Raw genomic sequence first — 19,890 nt, 5'->3', positions numbered from 1 at the left:
AAGTTTTGATAATTTTAAATCTATTTAATACTTTATAAGGATTGTTTTCATTTTATTTATGTTCAGTTTTACTGTAGATCAATAAAAACGTAAGTGAACTTATTTTATTTTAACTGTTACTAGTTGCTTTTGTCTTTATTAATATCTTGATCACTATATAAGTTTGTAAAATCTTACTACTTGTTAGCTTTGTACTCTACTGAAAAGAATTGCTCGAAATATATTTAGTGTTTTTGAAATTGTGTGTCTTGTGTAACTTATTGTATATAACATTTTCATCTATATAATATTTATAAGATTATTTTACCTTGTAATTTCAATCATACTTGTGTTTAACATAAATGTATTTTCTAGTAAATTTATCCGGTTAACTTTTTAATTTAGTTTATTAGAACTTTCGGAAATTTTTGTTTATTTTCAGCTTATTAATTTACAATTTGATTTTTTTTCTTATCAAGCATTTCAGATAAATTTTGTTAAATGTTTCTACTAATGAGCCCTGGCGAAAAATTAAAATTTGTTAAAATAGAAAGTCTGATATTAAAAATTATTTCTATTGGAAAAATAATACTTAAATGGTAACTTTAAAATTTTTATATCAAAAAATTTACGAAATACAAAGTTTAGTTGTATAAAAATTTGTTCTAAAAGCTAATCTAATAATCATAATGTTTTAGTATATTTTAAACAATAAGTATGAATAACATCTTTGACAAAAGTAATTTGTAGTGTTTTTATCAACTTATAGCAAAATACAACAAACTTTTTATACTTTTTAGGAGGTATTAAAATTATATATATTTTATTAATTATATAGAATATATTTAAGTAAACAATTGTGATTTTGAATATAATTTGATATTTTTAATTACATCAAAACTGTTTACACTAAGCCTACAGTAATCAAAATTTACTTGGTTATTTTAACTAAAAATAAAATAAACAAAGCTTAAAGGTTACACATCAATAAATGCTTGAGGAAAATTCATTCGAATTAATACACTAGTTTTTATTGTAAATTAAACACTATTTACAAAAATTGAAACTTTTTTGATAATATTTATTTGATGACATATAAGGCTACGAAAAAAAAAACAATCATTTTATAGTAATATGGAAAAATAAAAGCAAAAATATTTTTTTTTGCTGAAGTAAAAAACTTGCAATTTTGTATTAAACCATTTTCTGATAGGAAATTGTGATAAGTTAATTGAAGTTTAAGCAAGAAAATTTTATGTTTTTGTGCAAACATCAAAACTTTTATCAGAATTTTTGTTTGTTGAGTAATCATGACATGGCGTTAAGTAAACTGAAAAAAAAACGGTATTAAATATAATTGAAATATAATATGTTGTTATCAAAAACTAAATATAAGACGGTTTGAAAAACTTTAGGTAAATTTAACCAGCAATAGTTCCGTTTTGTTAAAAATACAAAGTAATACTTTAATAAAACTTGTTATTAATAACTATTTTGTAAAACTACATTTAATAAAATAAATTAAACTTATTCAAGCAATTTACTGCAAAAATTCAAAATAAAACAGTTAAATCCTTCCAATTTTCTTAATTCCTTCTAAAATTTAATAAGAATGCTTCAATTAAAGTCGTAAATTAAAATGCAAAGATAATAAGAGTAAAAGGTAAGAAAAAAGTTATATTTGAAGAATTTGAGATTAATAAATTTAATTTTATAATATTTTGACAAATCTTGCTTCATATTTGAAGAAATAAAGTTTGCAATTAAAATTAGAGCGACATTTTAACTTTCAGAACTTTTTGAATGTAAAATTGTAATGTATATTTAAACTGGAGTTCAAATAATTATATTCAAAATAATGATAAGTTTAAGAAATAAGAGTCACAATACATGAGAAAGTATATGATTCAAAAATGAACATTCATAAGAAAATTTTGAAAAAATTATATAAAGAAATATATTTGTGTTTAGAAAAATGTTTTGATCACAAAAAAGTAAAAGTTAAAAATGACTTACGATAACAGTTTATTTTAATATTAAAGTGTTATCATTTTATAAAAAACTTTATGAGAAAAACTTTTTATTTAAGTTAATTTCAAACTTTTGACTACTTTGAAACACTAACTAAATTGCATAATAATTTTGTACTATTTTGTAAATATTTTTTTGCATATAAAATACTGCTTATTAGTTATTACAAATATATAATTTTTCAATAAGTGTGTTTCAAATGAACAAAGTTATACAGTCAGTTAAACAAACATCAATCTCAATATTACTCATACAATACTCATTTTAAATACTTATATAACTATTTAGATGTAAAAGGCTTTGAGTTACCAGAAAATTATAAAAAGTAGCAGAAAGTGTTTCAAATGTTGGTATAAGTTCAAAAAACATTACAAAATTTATACTTATGAATTATTTTAGTCATAAAAATAAGAGATTTTTCAGCGATCGAAAATTTTCGTGTTAAATCCTTATGTTTGTGTTATACTCAAACTTTTCTTATGAAAATGTCGAAGTATAATGAACTACAATAAAAACTTATAAACTATTTTTACAACATATTTTGAACAGTTAAAACGTTAAATTATATTTTGAACTATTAAATTTAAACATTAATTCCCAAAAAAAAATTTGATTAAAGATTTTTGATTTTTTGAGCAAAAAAAATTTTTACCATCATATCATATCAATAAAAACACTCTTCAACAGAATAAAACCACAACAAAATTTATCTCCAAATATAACTTGTAGTGAAACTTTCATAGTGTACAGTCACTTAAAAAGTCACTATAAAACCACATTTTAATAAGAAATAATGCAAACCATAACCATTTTAATAGAACAAAACTACTTAAACTTATCAAATAAAACTCTTATAAGACCAAGTTTTTTTTTAATATTTCATTTAAAATTCTATTTAATCACACTAATGACAGTGTTTATTAACAAAAGTTTAAATTAATTTAAACTTTTATCTAAAATACAATAAAAATGCCAAATAAAATTTATCTCTTAAAGTTATTAAAGAGGTTTTTCTAAAAAAAATCTGAAACTTAAGTTTTCACACATTTTATAATCTACAGTACAGAAAAATTAAACCACAATACACTAATGTATTTTTTAATATTTTAATATGACAGAAAGGAAACAACAATGACAGCGCCCATTGACAAAATAACTTTTTTTTACCAATGACAAAAACTTTTTAATAAAAAAAACTAATGACAGTGTTCGTTGACGTCATGGACAGATGTCTTGTTCCACCCAAACAGGTAGTAACCCACCGTGGCCCCCATGATAATCGAAATTGCTAGGTAACCGTTGTACGACATGACAACCAGCATAAGCATGTAACTAACTGTTACTTGTATCAAGTGTAGCAACGTTTGTACTAGATGAGGTTTGGTGAACATTTTTGATAACCTGTTGGAAATATTATCAAATTAATTATTTTTATTTGTTACTTATCAAATTGCTTTTTTTATTAATTTTTTTATGTAGAAAATAGTGGGTTAAGTGGAGTTTTGTAAATATTTTTGATAACCTGTTGGAAATATTATTTTTAAATTTTTTTCTGCTAATAATTGTAAGAGTGTTTGAAGTACACTAGAGTAAACAGAAAGTTGTGAAAATTTTCGATAATCTGTTAAGTTATCAACAATAATTGTAAATTCTATTTGATATTATATGTATTAAGTAGAGAATGTATTAATTAATTTGGTGATTACTTTAAATATTGAATATTTAACCTAATGATTCTCTATGACACATTTAATTCTTAAATATATAAAACGATTAGGTACATATATTTTCCATTTATAATTATCTGTCACGTTTACAGCTAGTACTTTGTTTAATATTCAAACAAAATTCACTTGAAATTAAAATTGAGCAAACAAATCAAACCGCAAGCATAAAAACATAAAACAAAACAAACATTAATTTCTTCAAAGAAATTGCGGTTTTTGCAATTGAAATGTTAAACAGTTCAACTAAACTTATAAAAGTTTTTTTTGTTATTATGTTATTCCATATAAAATGAGTTGATAATCTGTTATTATTTAATCATGTCACTAAATATTATTTTAATTTATTTTGTATTATTATTTTTTGCTTATATTTTTGTAAGCGTGTTTAAACTAAAGTCAGTTGTTATTTATTTATTTCTTAAATAGTTAATATTTAAGGACAACTTGTGCTTATTATTAACATCGATAATTTACATTTATCTTTTGTGACCTGTTTTTTGATAGACTAAAATTTTAAATGTCAATTTATACACTACTTATTAAACAGAAGAAAGTTTTGAACAGTTTGTGAACATTTTAAATAATCTATAAGAATAATTTTTGTTAATTTGTTTTTTAAAAACTTTGAATATTTTAGATCATAGGCGAATCATAATTTTAGAAGTAATATCTTAAATTAAACTTTTAAGTTATTAAGAATATATAAGTTCATAAACAAGTTCAATGTATAAACTTTCATAACCCTTAGTTTTATAAAATTAATCTGTTGAAAAATTTTTGGGAAAATAAGGAATACACCTAATTTTAGTAAATTACTTTATAGTATCAAAATTTTAAAAAAGATCTTCAATGGATCGATTCAAATTGTTTTGGAATAAGCTTTTGAGTTTTTTGAAAATTTAGACATAATGTATTATCCTTAAACTATTTAATTATTTTTAGTTCTAGTAGTGGAGTTTAAATATAATTTTCGAATACGACTCATAATAAAACCATTATTTAAGATAATAGTAAAGTAAGATATTAAAAAATGACATATACACAACTGATTTTAATTGAAACTTTAAAAAATATACTATAAAAACCAAAACTTTTTTAAAGAAATAAATGTTAGTTTTATCAAATATTAATAAATCAATTTAAAAGGTTAGAAACCAAACCATTTACTATGGCATTACATAATGAAATTAAAAACATTTTTCAGTTTAATTGAACTGTTTAACATTATGGCAAAAACCATAACTTCTTTAAAGAAATTAATATTTGTTTTATTTTATATTTAATGCTTGCGGTTCAATTTGTTTGCTTAATTTTAATTTTAAGTAACATTTTGTTTGAATATTAAACAAAAGACAAGATGTATACGTGACAGATAATAATTATATCAAAATTAATGTACCTTATCGTTTTATATTATACAACATACTTTTTTTTTAAATCGAAAAAAATTAAAAATTGTAACATGTTTTTCATGATAAAAATAAATAAATCAACAAAAATGAGTTCGAAATTTTGTGAACATGTGCAAATATATGAAGTTATATCTAAAATTAACAAAATTCACAATTTTTTAATACTACAACACACCAAATAATATCTAAAGTTTTTTTTTGGCAGCTCAACGTTTTGTAAATTTAAACAAACTTTTCTTTTAGTTACTAAAGAATAGAACCTTAAATTTTTTAACGCTGACTAAAAATGAGTGAGTTTATCAAACACTCAAGAACTTAATTTCAACTCTGAATAAAACAACTTTTTCGTGATTTAAACTCACATGAAAATTCTATTACTAATAATCATATGTATGCTACTTTTAAACATAATGTTTTGTGGCTATAACATGTTCCATTACCAATAAGTAATACTGGATATTGCAAACTTTTTGATAAAAATTTAAACTAACGTCATTGTATTCAAACTTTGAATACTTTAAACAATAAAAGTTACTTTAAATCTCATAATTTTCTTCGTTTTCTTAAATATTGTGAAATTTTTTAATATGGCAACTAGATTAGATAATTATTTTTAATGAACTGTATTTCTAAAACTAAATACAATATGGTTATTACATTATCATTTGTAGCTTCAAATAAAACTCTTACTTTTGATTTATTAGAACTATTTTTACTTTAAATTTTACCTTCGAAATCTAAAGTTAGTTACTTTTAATTTACAAAAAAATCCTAGAAATTAAATTAGTTTAAGTTAAGAATTACATTTGCTTTTAAAACTATACTACGATGTTGTTGTATAAATATTATGACTATAAGTTAAATATACTTTCAACATTGTCAAACTTTAATGCACACTAAAGTAAGAACATATGCACACTTTAAGAACTAAACTTGGTGTTCAAACTAAACTTTTCAAACCTTATATGCTACTTACGAGTTGACAATAAAGATTTTTTAAACATATTTTTCAATTTTAACCTTGTAATATTTATAAGGGAAATGATGTATTTAAAATGAGTCATTGAAAAAGAGAAAATATTTTTATACAAGTTAATATTAATGAGTTTTTCACTTAATGTGGTTCATATTACTATTTAAACCATTTGAAAATATTTGAGTTGAAAATTTTTTTTAAAGTAAATTTTAAAGTTAGATTGTCATTAAGAGTTACTCGAATATATCTATAAATGTATGATTTATAACTTTATTCTACTGATAAAGTTTACACATCAAACAAAAATTTCTAACAAACTTTTAACATAATTAAGATTTAAAGATTACAATTTAATAGTTAAATTTTAATAAAACCTAAAAAAAATTCATGAAAATTAAGAAAAAATCATTAGTTAAACAAGTTAAATAATCATTTTAAAACTAAAAAAAAAAAAAAACGGTATGTTGTTAGGACATATTTGGAAAAAAAGGTAAACAAAGCACAACAAACTTAAACGGTTTAAGATTTCATGCAAAATTCAGCCGACTAATTAATAATTCGATAGTAGTACTTGATTTAGTACTCTGTGCAAAAAATTCCAACTTTTCCAACATTGGAAATTTATCAATATGTAATAATGAACGTGTTTAATGGACGAGTGATTTTGGAAGTATAACAAGAGGTCAGTAATTAGCTCTAAATATAAAAAGCATTGCTTTTAAACTTAAAATGAAACATATACCAGTTTTCTGAAATAAATATTCACCTGTATTTATTTCTAAAGCTAATAATTAAATTTCATGTGTCAAAGATGTTTAACTAAAGGTCAGATACCTAAATTAAGTCTTAAACATAAAAAACTGTTTGTCAATTTAAAAGAATTCTGAATTTTTCAATATTGACCTTTTTAAAGTTTAAACTCAGTTACTTAAATAAGGTATCAATGATTTTCAAATGATTTTAAATCCATTTGCTTATGATAAGTTAGTATTAAATTACAGAAAAAAAACACTGAATTTAAGTTGTAGCTTCAATACTTTAAATTAAGTTCAAACCAACTCAAAATAATTAGGTTAGAAAAAACCTTATTTAGTAGAACAAAAAATACAATTCTCAATACACTACTACTATGAGAAAAAACGCAGTAAACCTAACTACATTTACAATAATTATACGGTTCGATTTGCAACAAAAGAAAACTTAATTTTATGATGTAAACACATTTTACAATGCAATTTGTATGCAATTTTAATAAATAACATTTAAATATTTCCTTATATTAACATTTACCCTTATTCATATAAAATTTACTGCGTTATTGTTTGTTACATTAGTTATACGTTTGAATGACTTTAAAACTTTGTGTTAATTTTTTAGGCAAGTTTTATCTGCAAATTAAAAATAATAAAATAATAAGTAATTTAGTTAATTATTTTACCTATAAAAAGTTAGATAGATAAAAAAATTTAAGCCCCTAAAAAAAATTCTAAATTAAGCTTTAGTTGAAAATATAAAGTAAAAAAAAATCGAGAAGCTAAAAACTTAAATATAACTTTTTTAACTTTAAAGTATGCATATAACCAAATATAGGTAAAACTGTGATAAAATTAAAATAAATCATTTTATGACTCAGATATTTTTACACCTTTAACATATTTTTGCAAAACTTTTGAAATAAAAACATTAATCGAGAAATATAAAACTAAAAAGTACTAACAGCAACTAAATTTACAATAAAATAACGTTCGCTACTCATAATTTCATGTTTTTTTGAAAGTCATATATTTCTTGAAATTTTATTTTCTTACTTGAAAACCATCACATGAATTATACGTTTTGTATAGCAATAACTTAAAGGTTTATAAAACATAAAATAACAATCACTTCCTGAAACACAGAATAAAAAGTAACTTATGTTCAATATCAATTATTAAAATTAAAGGAATTGTTTCATAAAAACTAGTATTGTTTAAATATTAATTTAAGAAAGTAAAATTGGCTTGCAAGTAATATTCAAAAGCTCTAACAAGGTAAGTTTTTAAATATATTTTTATTTGAAGTTTAATACCTCACTGAAAGTATATCTCTTAGCTACTAGCTACTCTTTTTTTTTTGTTTTTATTAAGAAATATTTATAAAACTCATTTGCTGCTTGCATAAGACGAATTGAGTTCCCTTTATGCAAAAATGATGAGCTAAACAAGGGTTTCCCTAACTTTTTTTCAAATGGCCTCCTTTGAAGAAATAAAAAATAGCTATGGCCCCCTTCAACAATATTACTCAAACTACCAATAAAAACACTTAGGACCTTTTTTTGCTCTTCATTACCAACTCCAGAATATCTAGTGTAAGGTTCAAATTATGGCCTCATGACCCCCATTTGGCACCTTTGCTGCTCGTGTCCCCTAAGGGGGCCATTTGGACCGCTTTGGGAAACCCTGAGCTAAACTAAAAAAATGTGTTTTTTCTAATAAACTTATTTAAACATTAAACAATATTTTTAATAAAGATATTTAGAAATTCACTAAATAACAATAACATTTTTTTCCAAACCTTGAGTTTTGGTTGGCAACGAGAACTTGGTCGTTGCTTGAAGACGACGTCATCATAGTCGGAGGGGAATATTCTGGGGGATTTTTTGGGAGGGTGTCGTGGCAACTGTGGCTTTTCAATAAAGTTTCTCTCAAAACTTTCAGTCCTTCGTACAAAATCGCAAGAATGAACATAACTATACAGGCGCATACCATTCCTGTGAAATTATTGAACATTTATTTTAATTATTATAATTAAATAATTGCAATAATGAATATCTATATTCATGCAGCACACATCATTCCTATAAAAGTTTTTTTTTAAATTTTTATTTATACAAGTGAGAAAATATCAAACTTCACTTACACTCTTTAGTTTTTTTTAAATTAATGTTACCCACATTGCTCTATTTATTTCACTTTACTGTATAAAAGTTTATTTTTATAAGAAGTTTATAATACTTGAAGGTCTCTAATAGAAAGTTTTGTTGTATAAAAGAATTCTTTGAACTATAGAAATAATTTTTTATAGCTTATTACCAATTAACTACGTCTAAATTAAAGTTTAAAATCTATATTTTAATAGTTTTTGTAACTAAGGTATTTTAAATTTTTACGATGATCATTATAATTGAAACTTCAAATATACTAGTCTTTAGTATACTATTACTTGCTCTAGCTAAATTGCTTTTAATTACATCTCTCTTTCACTAATAGTTAAAGAAAACAAAGATTTGTAGTAGATTAAAGCATTGTTTTGTAACAGAATTCTTTGAAGTATAGTATTTGTATTTATCTCATTGAACTCAAGTTGATAAATCAAATTATTGACCTTAAAATAAATCAAAAGTGTACAGTATACTCTTAAATAACAACGTTAGTTGTTAAAATTTAATAGTGAAATGTACCTTAAGTATTTTTAACTTGTTTTTTTCACTAGTACTTTATTCAAATATTCTTAGTTCTCCTAAATACATTCTAGACAAAACCATTTTAAGCAAACGTGAAATATTTTTATCTTCAGACTGAACATTTACTACACTTTCCTCATTTTTTTTACAATCTAAACAAAAATAAAACAAATTACAGTGGGTCGGAGGAAATTTACAAATTTAACTTTTATGAAACGTCAACTACGACCTGCTAAAAATGTCAACACCTGATTACAAACATTTTTTCAAGAAAATATTTCAAGATGTCGTGTCAGCTTCTTCTACATACAATAGAAAGTGTTATTTAAAGTGTCACTTATGTCATTTGACGCTGATACAATATTTAAATAATATGCTTATAGTATTAAAGTCATATAGTTCTTAGATATTTTTATTTTTCTTATTTACTGACTGATTTCAGAACAGAAATGTATTAAAAAAGCAAGGAAAATTATTTCTTACTTAGAAAAAAAAAACAAATGTATTAAAGTTTAATGTATTTTACACAATACATTGGTTAGATTAAACAAAATAAATTGAAATAAGGATTAAATAAATAAAAAATACAGCAGTAAACAGAAATAATCAGCTTATAATAGAAGTTATGATTTGAATAATAACTTAAGAACTTGAATAGTTTTCATATTTAGTCCCTTTTATTGACTCAAACAAGTTTTTAGTTTAGAACGCTAAAAATAACTCAGAGTAATTAAAGCTTTTTCAACAGGTGTCCTTATTCATACTTTTTAATGTGTTGTTTAAACTAAATTAAATACAATTTTGTTTAGTTACTTACTGTATGAACAATTAAGATTTATTACAAAAATAATTGCAGTAAGTAAATTAGTCAACAAGTTTGAAAAACTAGAAACACAGCTAAATATATTGTAACGATTTATACTTTCTCAGAAAAATTTTCTAGCAGTAAGTTATTTGTGTAGCGAGCCAATATTATTTTACAAATTCCTCAACTTTTAATACAATTGGCTGATTTCAACAATAGAAAATGAACTTAAAAATTCTTCAAAACTTAAGTTTAATCGGCTGGTTTTCATTATTTAATATGAACTTAAAAATTGTTTGACCTGAAACCTATTTGTGGAAACTTTATTTATTTTAAATTGAAATGGTTTACTATTTAAAGCAAAAAAAAAAAAACAAATTTAATTAAATTTACCAATAAATAAAAACAAATATACCTTTATTCATATTAAAAGGCAAGTTTATATTTAAAATGAAATGAAATTAAAGTTGTTTGTAATTATACTTCATAAAAGTATTATAAGCTTAAAAAACTACTAAAATTCTAAGCTAGCAACTTTGTATTACAAAAAATATATTTTGTTCGATAGTTAAAATAAAAAAAATTAAAACTAATAAAAAAAAAATAATTGAATAAAATGAATGTTTATTCATTAAACATTATATGTTGTGAAGTTACTGTTTTTTTGTAAACAATTAGTATAAATAAACTTTCATAAATTTACTCTCTGCATCATACAAGATTGTGTTTTAAAAACCTCAAAAAGAAACTTGTGGCAGAAAGTTAAAAACTAATTTGTATCATTAATCATTAAATAATATTTTATAATTTCGCTTACCTTATATTTCAAATGATTTATTTTTTGTGTCAATCAAGAAAATATATATACTTGTATCAGAAACATTTTCTGTTAAAAATATATTTATTTTTACGAAGTTTCTTAATATGGCATAAAGTCAATACTGACAAAATTTTAATTAGTTTTGAAAGCATTTTTTTCGTTAACGAAACAAAGCATTAAATTAAGTTTTTACAATACTAAATATGTTTCTTATCTAACAAGTTTGTTGTTTACAAACTTAAAATCTAATATTCATAAAACACTAACTAATTTAAAGTTAAAATTAATTTACATAACAAAAGATTACTTTTGGCGAAACTTTTATAAGTTGCTATGTCTAATATTTCTATATTTTATAGATGTTTTACCTTCCAAGTATACAGTTGAAATTTTTTTTAAATGTTGCTTTTTTAAAAAACTATAAGTATTATAAAATAAATTTTGAATTCTAAAAATTACTTAATACTTAGTTAATTTAATACAAAAAAAAAATTGTAAATACTGGAAATGTTATGTATTCCTATAAATAATTAAACATTTTTAAAAATAAAATCGTCTTTAACTTTTTCAAAACACAACTATACTTAACTAGCTATTGAAATAAAAATCATATAGATTATTTTACACAAAACATTGACTAGTTTTAACATAACAAATTGGAAACAGACTTTAAAAGTAGGTTTAAAACACTTTTATATTTGAATTTATTTAATCTCCAACAAAGACTTTTATGTCTAACAAACTTTATACATATAAATTTTTAACTATTGTTATAAAAATATTCTTAATACTCCTTTTATTCATTGGAATTTAAAACTTAAATGAAAAAAATGTTTTTAAACTAAACTAAAAGTTTAAAACTAAAGCATACAGTGGCTTATAACTATTGTAAATATTTATCTTAAATATTAGTAGTAGCTTATAATAAAAACTTAAAACCCATGTTTTTTATTAAGATAAGTAGAAAGTTTGTGTGTTGTTGAAAGAACTTATAGGAATAAAACAATATTCCAAAATTAAAAAAGTTGTTCGGCTTGAAATTATTGAATTCATATTAAAAATTTTAAGTTTTAAGTGGTAATTAAACATTGAAAACAATCGTACAGTCTTGTACTGAACCTTATTAAAATAACTTGTTAAAACTTTAAAAGAATTATTTTATAAACATGTCATTTTCTTTTACAAAACTTAATATATTTCGTACAGGCTGTGCAAAAAAAAACGACTAAAACATTAAACATATAATATGCTTAAAAATATTGTTTTTACTTTTTATTGTAGTTGACTAACAATAAAAATGTTAATTAACTATTTTATTTATAACGAGTCTTGATGAGAAAACAGTGTGACCTTGTAAAATAATTAACAAAATAATTAACACTTTGTTTGATAAACATACTGAGGCTAAAAACATATGCATTTTTTTTAAAAACTAAAAGCGGCGACATTTTACTGTTTCATATTACCAAGCTATTTATAGATTATTTCAAAATACCTGTTTAAAAATAAATCTAGTATCTATTGCGTTCTTCAATGTGTGAAAACTTCTGTTAATTTTTATCTAATATATGTACGTAGTTACCTTATCTTATCATATGTTAAAAGTGTTATACAGATGTAGAGTTAAAACTAATAAAAACACTATCTAATTTCATACAACCTACTTTTCTATAAAAAATAAACAGTATAAATCAAGTTTTCGAAACGAGTTTCACTTTTATGTTTTAACTTTGTTTAAAATCTATTTCATATAAAAAGAGCAAAACTATATGTATTAAAATTAAGTAAAACGAATGAAGATTAAATAAATATATTTTATCTTTAATTTTATGATATTCAAAAAAAATAATTTTATAAAAAAATAAAAATATATTTATTAAAAAAAAACCGCTTATAGTATTTGTATTAAACAAACTAAACACTTCTTTATTGTGTTATTTATATATTTTGGGGCTAAAAAGCTTTTTTTGGATAGTCATTCTCTTTAAAAGAATATTTACTTTGATAATAAACAAAATATAAAAAATGAATATACTATTTGTAAAGGGAAAAATGTGATTAAATAAGAAAACATGTGATTTTATAAGTACAGAAAAGTTTATGCATTTTATTGGTATCCAATACAAGAAAAAGAAAACTTGTTTCTGCATACTCCTACAGTGAAAACTAAAAAATTCAATTATAACGCATATCACTTGAATTTTTTTATTATGCTTTGTTACTTGCAACAAAACTGTTGTCGAGTAAATTTTTTTTTTAGAAAAATATCTTGTTTGTTATCAAGATACACTGGAATTTTTTATCAATACATTTTCTTGCAATAAATATTTCCAACAACAACAATAAGAAGTTGTGTCTGAATGCTTTTACAGTAAACAAAATGTTTTTAAATAAATGACATTAATCATATTGATATTATTTATTGCTGTCAGAATGTTTTTATTTGTAAAAAGATGACTTAAGTTTTGTTCGTTCAGTTTTAATCTGTAATCTTTGAGTGTTATTCAACTTGAAAACTTATATTTTTTAAAGGTTTAAAGACTTAAGCCAAAAGTTTTTGTAATAAAAACTATTTTTATTGCAGAAGTTAAAAACTACAAAAAAACTTTTAATTAGTTTAAAATATATAATTTTTATATTAATTGCATTTATTGTGTTTCTATCTAGAAAAGATTTAATATAAATTTGAATAAAAGCGTATAAAATAAACCATAAAAATCTTTAATGAAAAACTAAAATAAGTTTATGTAAAACTTTATAACAACATAGGAACTATTTATGGAAATAAAAATTTTACTACTATTGAACAAGCAAATTACAAAAATGTGTGATTTGAGAAATAAAATATTTTACCTTTATTTTAACAACTAAAACAAACATTGAAAAAAGTTAAAAATATGTACAGGGTGGGCACTGGTTTTTGAGAAATTTCTTCTAAATTTTCAGAAATTCTTTAGGAACTTTGAAAGTACACGTTTTTGGGTATATTTTTAGTTTAAAGTTAAGCATAAGGTTAAAAACTGTGTTGAGTAATATGACAACATTGAAAAGATACTGTAAAGCTGCTTTAAATGCGTTTTTTAATAATCCTTTTTTTTGACAATGACAAAAAAAAGTTATCTACATGATAGATTTTTTGTGTCGAATCAAAACTTTACTACTAAATATGTAAGAATTGGTAGAAGTCAAATATGCACGAAGGGACACTTTTGCACAAAGACGATTTAGCACGAAGATACTTTTCCACAGTTGAAACTGTTTATTTATTTTATTAGTTTCAGTTTTATTTTTTTTACTTTTACTATCACTGTTACCCCTAATCCTTACCCTCTGTCAGTAACTTTTTTGTTTATTATGTTTTTTTTAATTTTTTTATTACCTAATTATTTATATTCATTTTTTGTTTTATTGTTTTATTTATTTTTATTAGTTATTATCTGTTTTTATGTTTTATTTTTACTATCACTGTTACCCTACCCTCAGTCAGTATTTTTTACTAACTAATTTATCCTAATTTATTTATTTTTCTTGTTTTTTTTGTATAATAATAATTTTTATTAGTAATTTTTAATTTTTTTACTATCACTTTTACCCCTAACTTATACCCTCGGTCGGTAACTTATTTTTATATTTTTTTTTAATTAATTTATCATCTAGTTTTTCTAATTTATTTTCTTGTTTTTTCTTAATAATTTTATTTTTTACTTTTGTGTAAAAATGACCCTCCATGCAAAAATTTCCCTTTGTAAAAAAGTATCCCTTCATGCAAAAGTGTATTCGCGCATATTTGACCCGTTTCCTGTAAAAATAGTTTAAAACTCCAGGTTTTTTTTGCTTCCAAAATTTCAAGGTATTTTCTTTTTTTTTTTCAATATTTTTCAAAACTTAGGTTATGTGGCCAACCTGTATGTACAAATATTTTAAACACAAAATCCAAACAAACCTTCTACAGAATTGACAGTGATTCCGGGAAATAAAATATCAACATTTTTGTAGTTAATAAAAAGAATATTATAAAAAAAACAAACAAACCTTCTACAGAATTAACTGTGATTCCGGGAAATAAAATATCAACATTTTTGTAATTAAAATTGAAAGTCATCTCCATCATCATGGCATGCTGTAAGTTAGTTTAATTTAATTGATAATTGGCTTATTTTAAAATACTATATTAGATTAAATTAATTTATTAATACATTTGAAAAATGTTGAACTAGTTATTATATTCAACATCCAATACAGCGTTTAACAAATTTAATCATAGTAATTAACAAAAAAATAAAAAATTATAAAGTACAACACAAGTTTATGGATTAAACTGCAGGCTATTAGATTATTTAAAACTACAATTGCAGATTAACTTTTCGCTCCCATTGCTCGATATATATAACTAACTTAAATACAATTGAATTATTTATAAAGTACATTTTTACATCATAATGAAAATATTTTAAAAATACCAACAGATTTTTAAAAATCACTTATTGTAGAAGTTGCCATAATTCAATAAACTTAACTTGCAGAAAAAGCCGGTATAAAAATTATGTTTTTTATTTAAATGTTTAATTTATAATTAAAATAAATTATAATGTTTACTTTTCTTGATCACATAAGTTTTAATTAGATATATAAAAAACTAAAATACATTTTTTTACATTGTTTTAATAAAAGTTGTATGTGTATTATTATTTTTTGACTAGTGTAAAAGATTCAGTTAGTTAATAAAGTTTTACCTTTAAAAATTGTAATTTATTTGAGTTTAAATTATAACAAGGTCACAGAAAGGGGGCCAACATTTTATTTTACAAACAATTAAATTTGCTAATATATAGTCTAATGTAGTGAATTATAGTATTTAGTATAATTTATGAAACATTTTTCAATATAATTCAAAAACTACAATAAGTTATTGAGATATTAGCCATCTGGTAAAAGTTTTGTGTAGAAGCAAATACATTTTTGTTGTTTCCTTGGCAGAATGAAGTTTCATCTGAACTTTAAATCATTGAGCCCTTTAAATTTTCAGAAATATTTATTTACCAGTTTTCAAATTCTCATTCTTAAACAACAAAAAAAAAATATTTAGGGATATTTATATACCAGTTTTAAAATTCTGATTCTTAAACAACAAAGACAAATATTTAGGGACCAAAACATTCAACTTACTCATACTTATAAAAAAGTTGAAGTTAGTAGAGTTAGTACTAAAAGCTTCTTTTTAGTGATACATTTCTAAAATTTGATGTTTAATGATAATTTGCAATTCACATTATCAAAATAAAAGTACCGTTAAAACATCTACTGGATAACCAGCAAAAAAATATTAAACAATAAATTAAAACACCAAACATCCAACAGTTTTAGTACAAAATCTTCAGAAACAGCCTTAATGATATGCTTCAATTGAAGTGATGTAATATTGCACAGTTTCTTCATTTTTTGCAATAAAGTTATGTAATTTATATAACAAAAATAAATAAGTACTATTTCTATGTAGAAAAGTATGAAGTGATTGAAACTAAATTGTCTGTGAATGGTTTTTTATAAATTAAATTTATACAAAAAAATTATACACAAAAAAATGTACAAAATTTCTTAGGAAATGTTATTATGCTTACTTTAATACATTTAAAAGTTTCTTGAAACTTTAATTCATTAAATTCTAACAGTTTTAATTATAAGTATACAAAAATTATTCAAAATATATAACACTAATATATGAAAAACTATATCAAACTCATTTAATTACTGAGTAGAATGTTTAAGTGTAATGTGTATTTATTACTGTATGCTATAAAAATTATGTGAACTGGTCAAAATTGCACGAGGTTACTAAATTGCACGAGGGGACTAATTTGCACGAGCGTACAAAATTGCACGAGCGTACAAAATTGCACAAAGACAAATTTGCACTAGGGGACAAACATACACGAGGGAACAAAATTGCATGAAGACAATTTTGGACGAGATACAATTTTTGCACGAGAGTAAAGAAAACAGAAAAAAAACTATAAAATAACTTAATAAAAAAACAAAAAAAAAGTTACTGATCGAGGGTAAGGGTTAGGGGTAACATTGATAGTAAAAAAAAAAATAATAATAATTAGAAAAAAAAAAAATAGTCTTAAAAATAAATTAATTAAAATGAAAAAAAAAGCCACCGACCGAGGGTAAGGATTAGGGGTAACAGTAATAGTAAAAAAAAATATTAATAAAAAAATTAAAATTTATTAATAAAATAAAAAAGTTACCGACCGAGGGTAAGGGTTAGGTGTAACACTGATAAAATAAAATTAAACAATTGAAAAAAAAAATTTCACCACCAAAAGAATAAAAAGTTAAACATTGTAAACATAGAAAGTATATATAAACTTTAAGTTGCTTAGAAACTTATATCATTAATATGCACAGAACTTTTTAAATTAATAATTTCAAACAGCTTTCAGTTACACAAGTTAAAAGTTGTAAAAAACAATATAAAGTGAGTTAGTACAAAATTGTAAACATAGATCTTAAAGTTCGAATAGTACAAATAAAATTATAAACATTATTATTAAATTGTAATCAAAAACAAAATAGCTTAAATTTGTGGCAAAAGTTTAAATAAAAACGTGGGAATTCGCTAGTTTAGTATATTTTTAAGTACAAGTTATAGTTAAAAATACCCTGTTTAAATAAAAAAGTCCCGAGTTACATCAAACTAGAGTTTCCCAAACTAATTTTCATAAACGCCCCTTCTACAAAAAATTAAACAATGATCACCCCCAGTCATTACAAACTAATGAATGTCTACTGTTAGTTTTAAGTCTAAGTTTTTTTAATTATATCTTAAGAAACCTAGTGTTAATTTTGTTAAAAGTCTTTTGGACCCTTTACTAGTAAGGCCATTCCTTTGGATTTTTTGTAGCTTATTGCCCCCTAACTTGCTAAGGTGGCCCACTTTGGGAAACCCTGTAATAAACTGACATGTGTGTTGATAATTTATAGGGGGTAAATAACTTTTTTACAACTTGATTATATTTGTAGAGTTAATTAAGCAACAAGTTGCTTTTTAAAGATTTTTGTTATTCAAACAAAATTTTAAGAAATAAAGAGTCGATTAAAGTCAGAGAGTACATTAAGTTACTCAATAGAGGTACAAACTAAAAAATCAAAAAGACTATTTCACTAAAAGTCTATTTTTTCCGACCTTTTTTGAAAAAATGTCAAATTTTTAGGAAATGCAATATTTCAGAAATTCATAATTTAAAAAATTTTAAACAAAATAAAGAATAATAACTTTATGACCTCAAAACTAAAAAAGTAAAAATTTCTTTTATTTGTTTATTTTCTAAAAAAAAAGTATTTTTAGTCAGAAACTTAAGAACTTTTGTACTTGTTTTAACTTGCTTTTGTGCCAATAAGTCCTTATCAAAAAAAATTATTGAATAAAAAACCATTAACATAAGTCTAAAATCAAAAAATATATATATAATTACTGAAAGACACATTAAATTAAAACATAACTTTGCATTAAGTAAATTTTATAGTTCTTGAAAACAACAATATTTTTTAAATCAAAAGTTTCATAGATAAAACTACAACAAACCATGGTGTTGTGATTACCATGGTCGTGTCCTTGGGTCATTCCACCACTTGAGGGAGTTGTTGTCATGTTTCCCATGGTTTTGTTACCATGGTGATGATGATGGTTGTGGTGGGGATTCATAATGCTTTTGACTTTATATAAAATATTTGCCTGAAAATATATATCAAAATAAAACAGTGAAAACTGATAAGCTTAATTACTGTTCCACAAGAACAAAAGTGAAAAATAAAGGAAAATTTAGGTTAATCAACAAGATGGTTCATGAATAAAACAGAGCATAATTAGATACAAGTATTTAAACTTTATTTTAAAATCTTATTACAGTTTAAGTTTAAGACTAAAGAGTAAACATTTTTTTTTACTTAAGTTAGTTTTATTTTAACGTTAATAATTACATTATAATATAAGTAAAAACAAATAAATAAAAATATTAAAATAACATTTTAAATAAATAAAAGAAACCTAAGTTGAAAAGTTCAACAAATTCCTTAGAATAAATAAAAAATGTAACAAGTTGTTTGTATTATTTTCAAAGATATTTTCTGAAAAATTTTATTAAACTAATTTTAAAAAGTAGGAGAGTGATTTTTAGTTTTTTTTGAAATAACTGGCTTTGAAAAATTTATCTTCCACAAATTAGCACCATAAACTTTTTACCAGTTTAATTTTTTATCCAAAAAATTATTTGAAACTTTTTGTTTTATCTTACAGTAAATAATTAAAGCTCACAAAAACGAATGAATACTAATTTTTGAAAAATAAAACTTTGTATCCCCTATTGACTTAGTATTTTATTTTGTAAGTAGGCAGTTTATTGAGTTAACTCAAAATGATGTTGTTTTTGTTTTTATTTCGACATGGTTTTCTATGATCTTGAGTAAATTTTTTTATGAGTGACAAAAATGCACTTTCTTTAACTAGGTTTCAGTTGATTATCTATGTCGATAAAATTTAAAAACTAAATCAATACTGGAAACTCTGTAAACTTAAACAGTGGATATTCATTGTTTCATATAATTTACTATTAGCATGTAAAATGAAATACGAAACTATTTCAAAACTATTTTAAAATTTAGTTCTTTTCCTAAAAAAAAGGTGTAATAAGTATAT

General features: G+C 22.6%; 1 protein-coding gene across 1 annotated transcript; it reads right to left on the bottom strand.

The window, feature by feature from the left end:
* Nucleotides 1-3,085: 3,085 nt before the first annotated feature.
* Nucleotides 3,086-18,925, bottom strand: LOC145844192 (high affinity copper uptake protein 1-like). The gene is made up of 4 exons (XM_082951562.1): nucleotides 18,781-18,925; nucleotides 15,225-15,312; nucleotides 8,679-8,874; nucleotides 3,086-3,411 (listed from the first exon to the last, which is right to left on the bottom strand). Exons 1-4 carry the CDS (start codon nucleotides 18,898-18,900, stop codon nucleotides 3,207-3,209), a joined length of 609 nt encoding a protein of 202 aa, XP_082807688.1. The 5' UTR covers nucleotides 18,901-18,925; the 3' UTR covers nucleotides 3,086-3,206.
* Nucleotides 18,926-19,890: the final 965 nt, after the last annotated feature.

Source organism: Thalia democratica, chromosome 9, assembly GCF_965202585.1.
Source record: "Thalia democratica chromosome 9, ktThaDemo2.hap1.1, whole genome shotgun sequence".
Lineage (NCBI taxonomy): Eukaryota > Metazoa > Chordata > Thaliacea > Salpida > Salpidae > Thalia > Thalia democratica.
This window is presented reverse-complemented; position numbering and strand designations above follow the sequence as displayed.

Bases quoted from the DNA above. Each gene is read 5' to 3' on its own strand.
- LOC145844192 (XM_082951562.1), bottom strand. From the start codon at position 18,900: ATGAATCCCCACCACAACCATCATCATCACCATGGTAACAAAACCATG. The intron at 8,875-15,224 runs GTTTGTTTGTTT...ATAATTTCACAG, and splicing joins CACAGTTAATTCTGTAGAAG to GAATGGTATGCGCCTGTATA. The intron at 3,412-8,678 runs GTTTGGAAAAAA...TATTTCCAACAG, and splicing joins GTTGCCAACCAAAACTCAAG to GTTATCAAAAATGTTCACCA.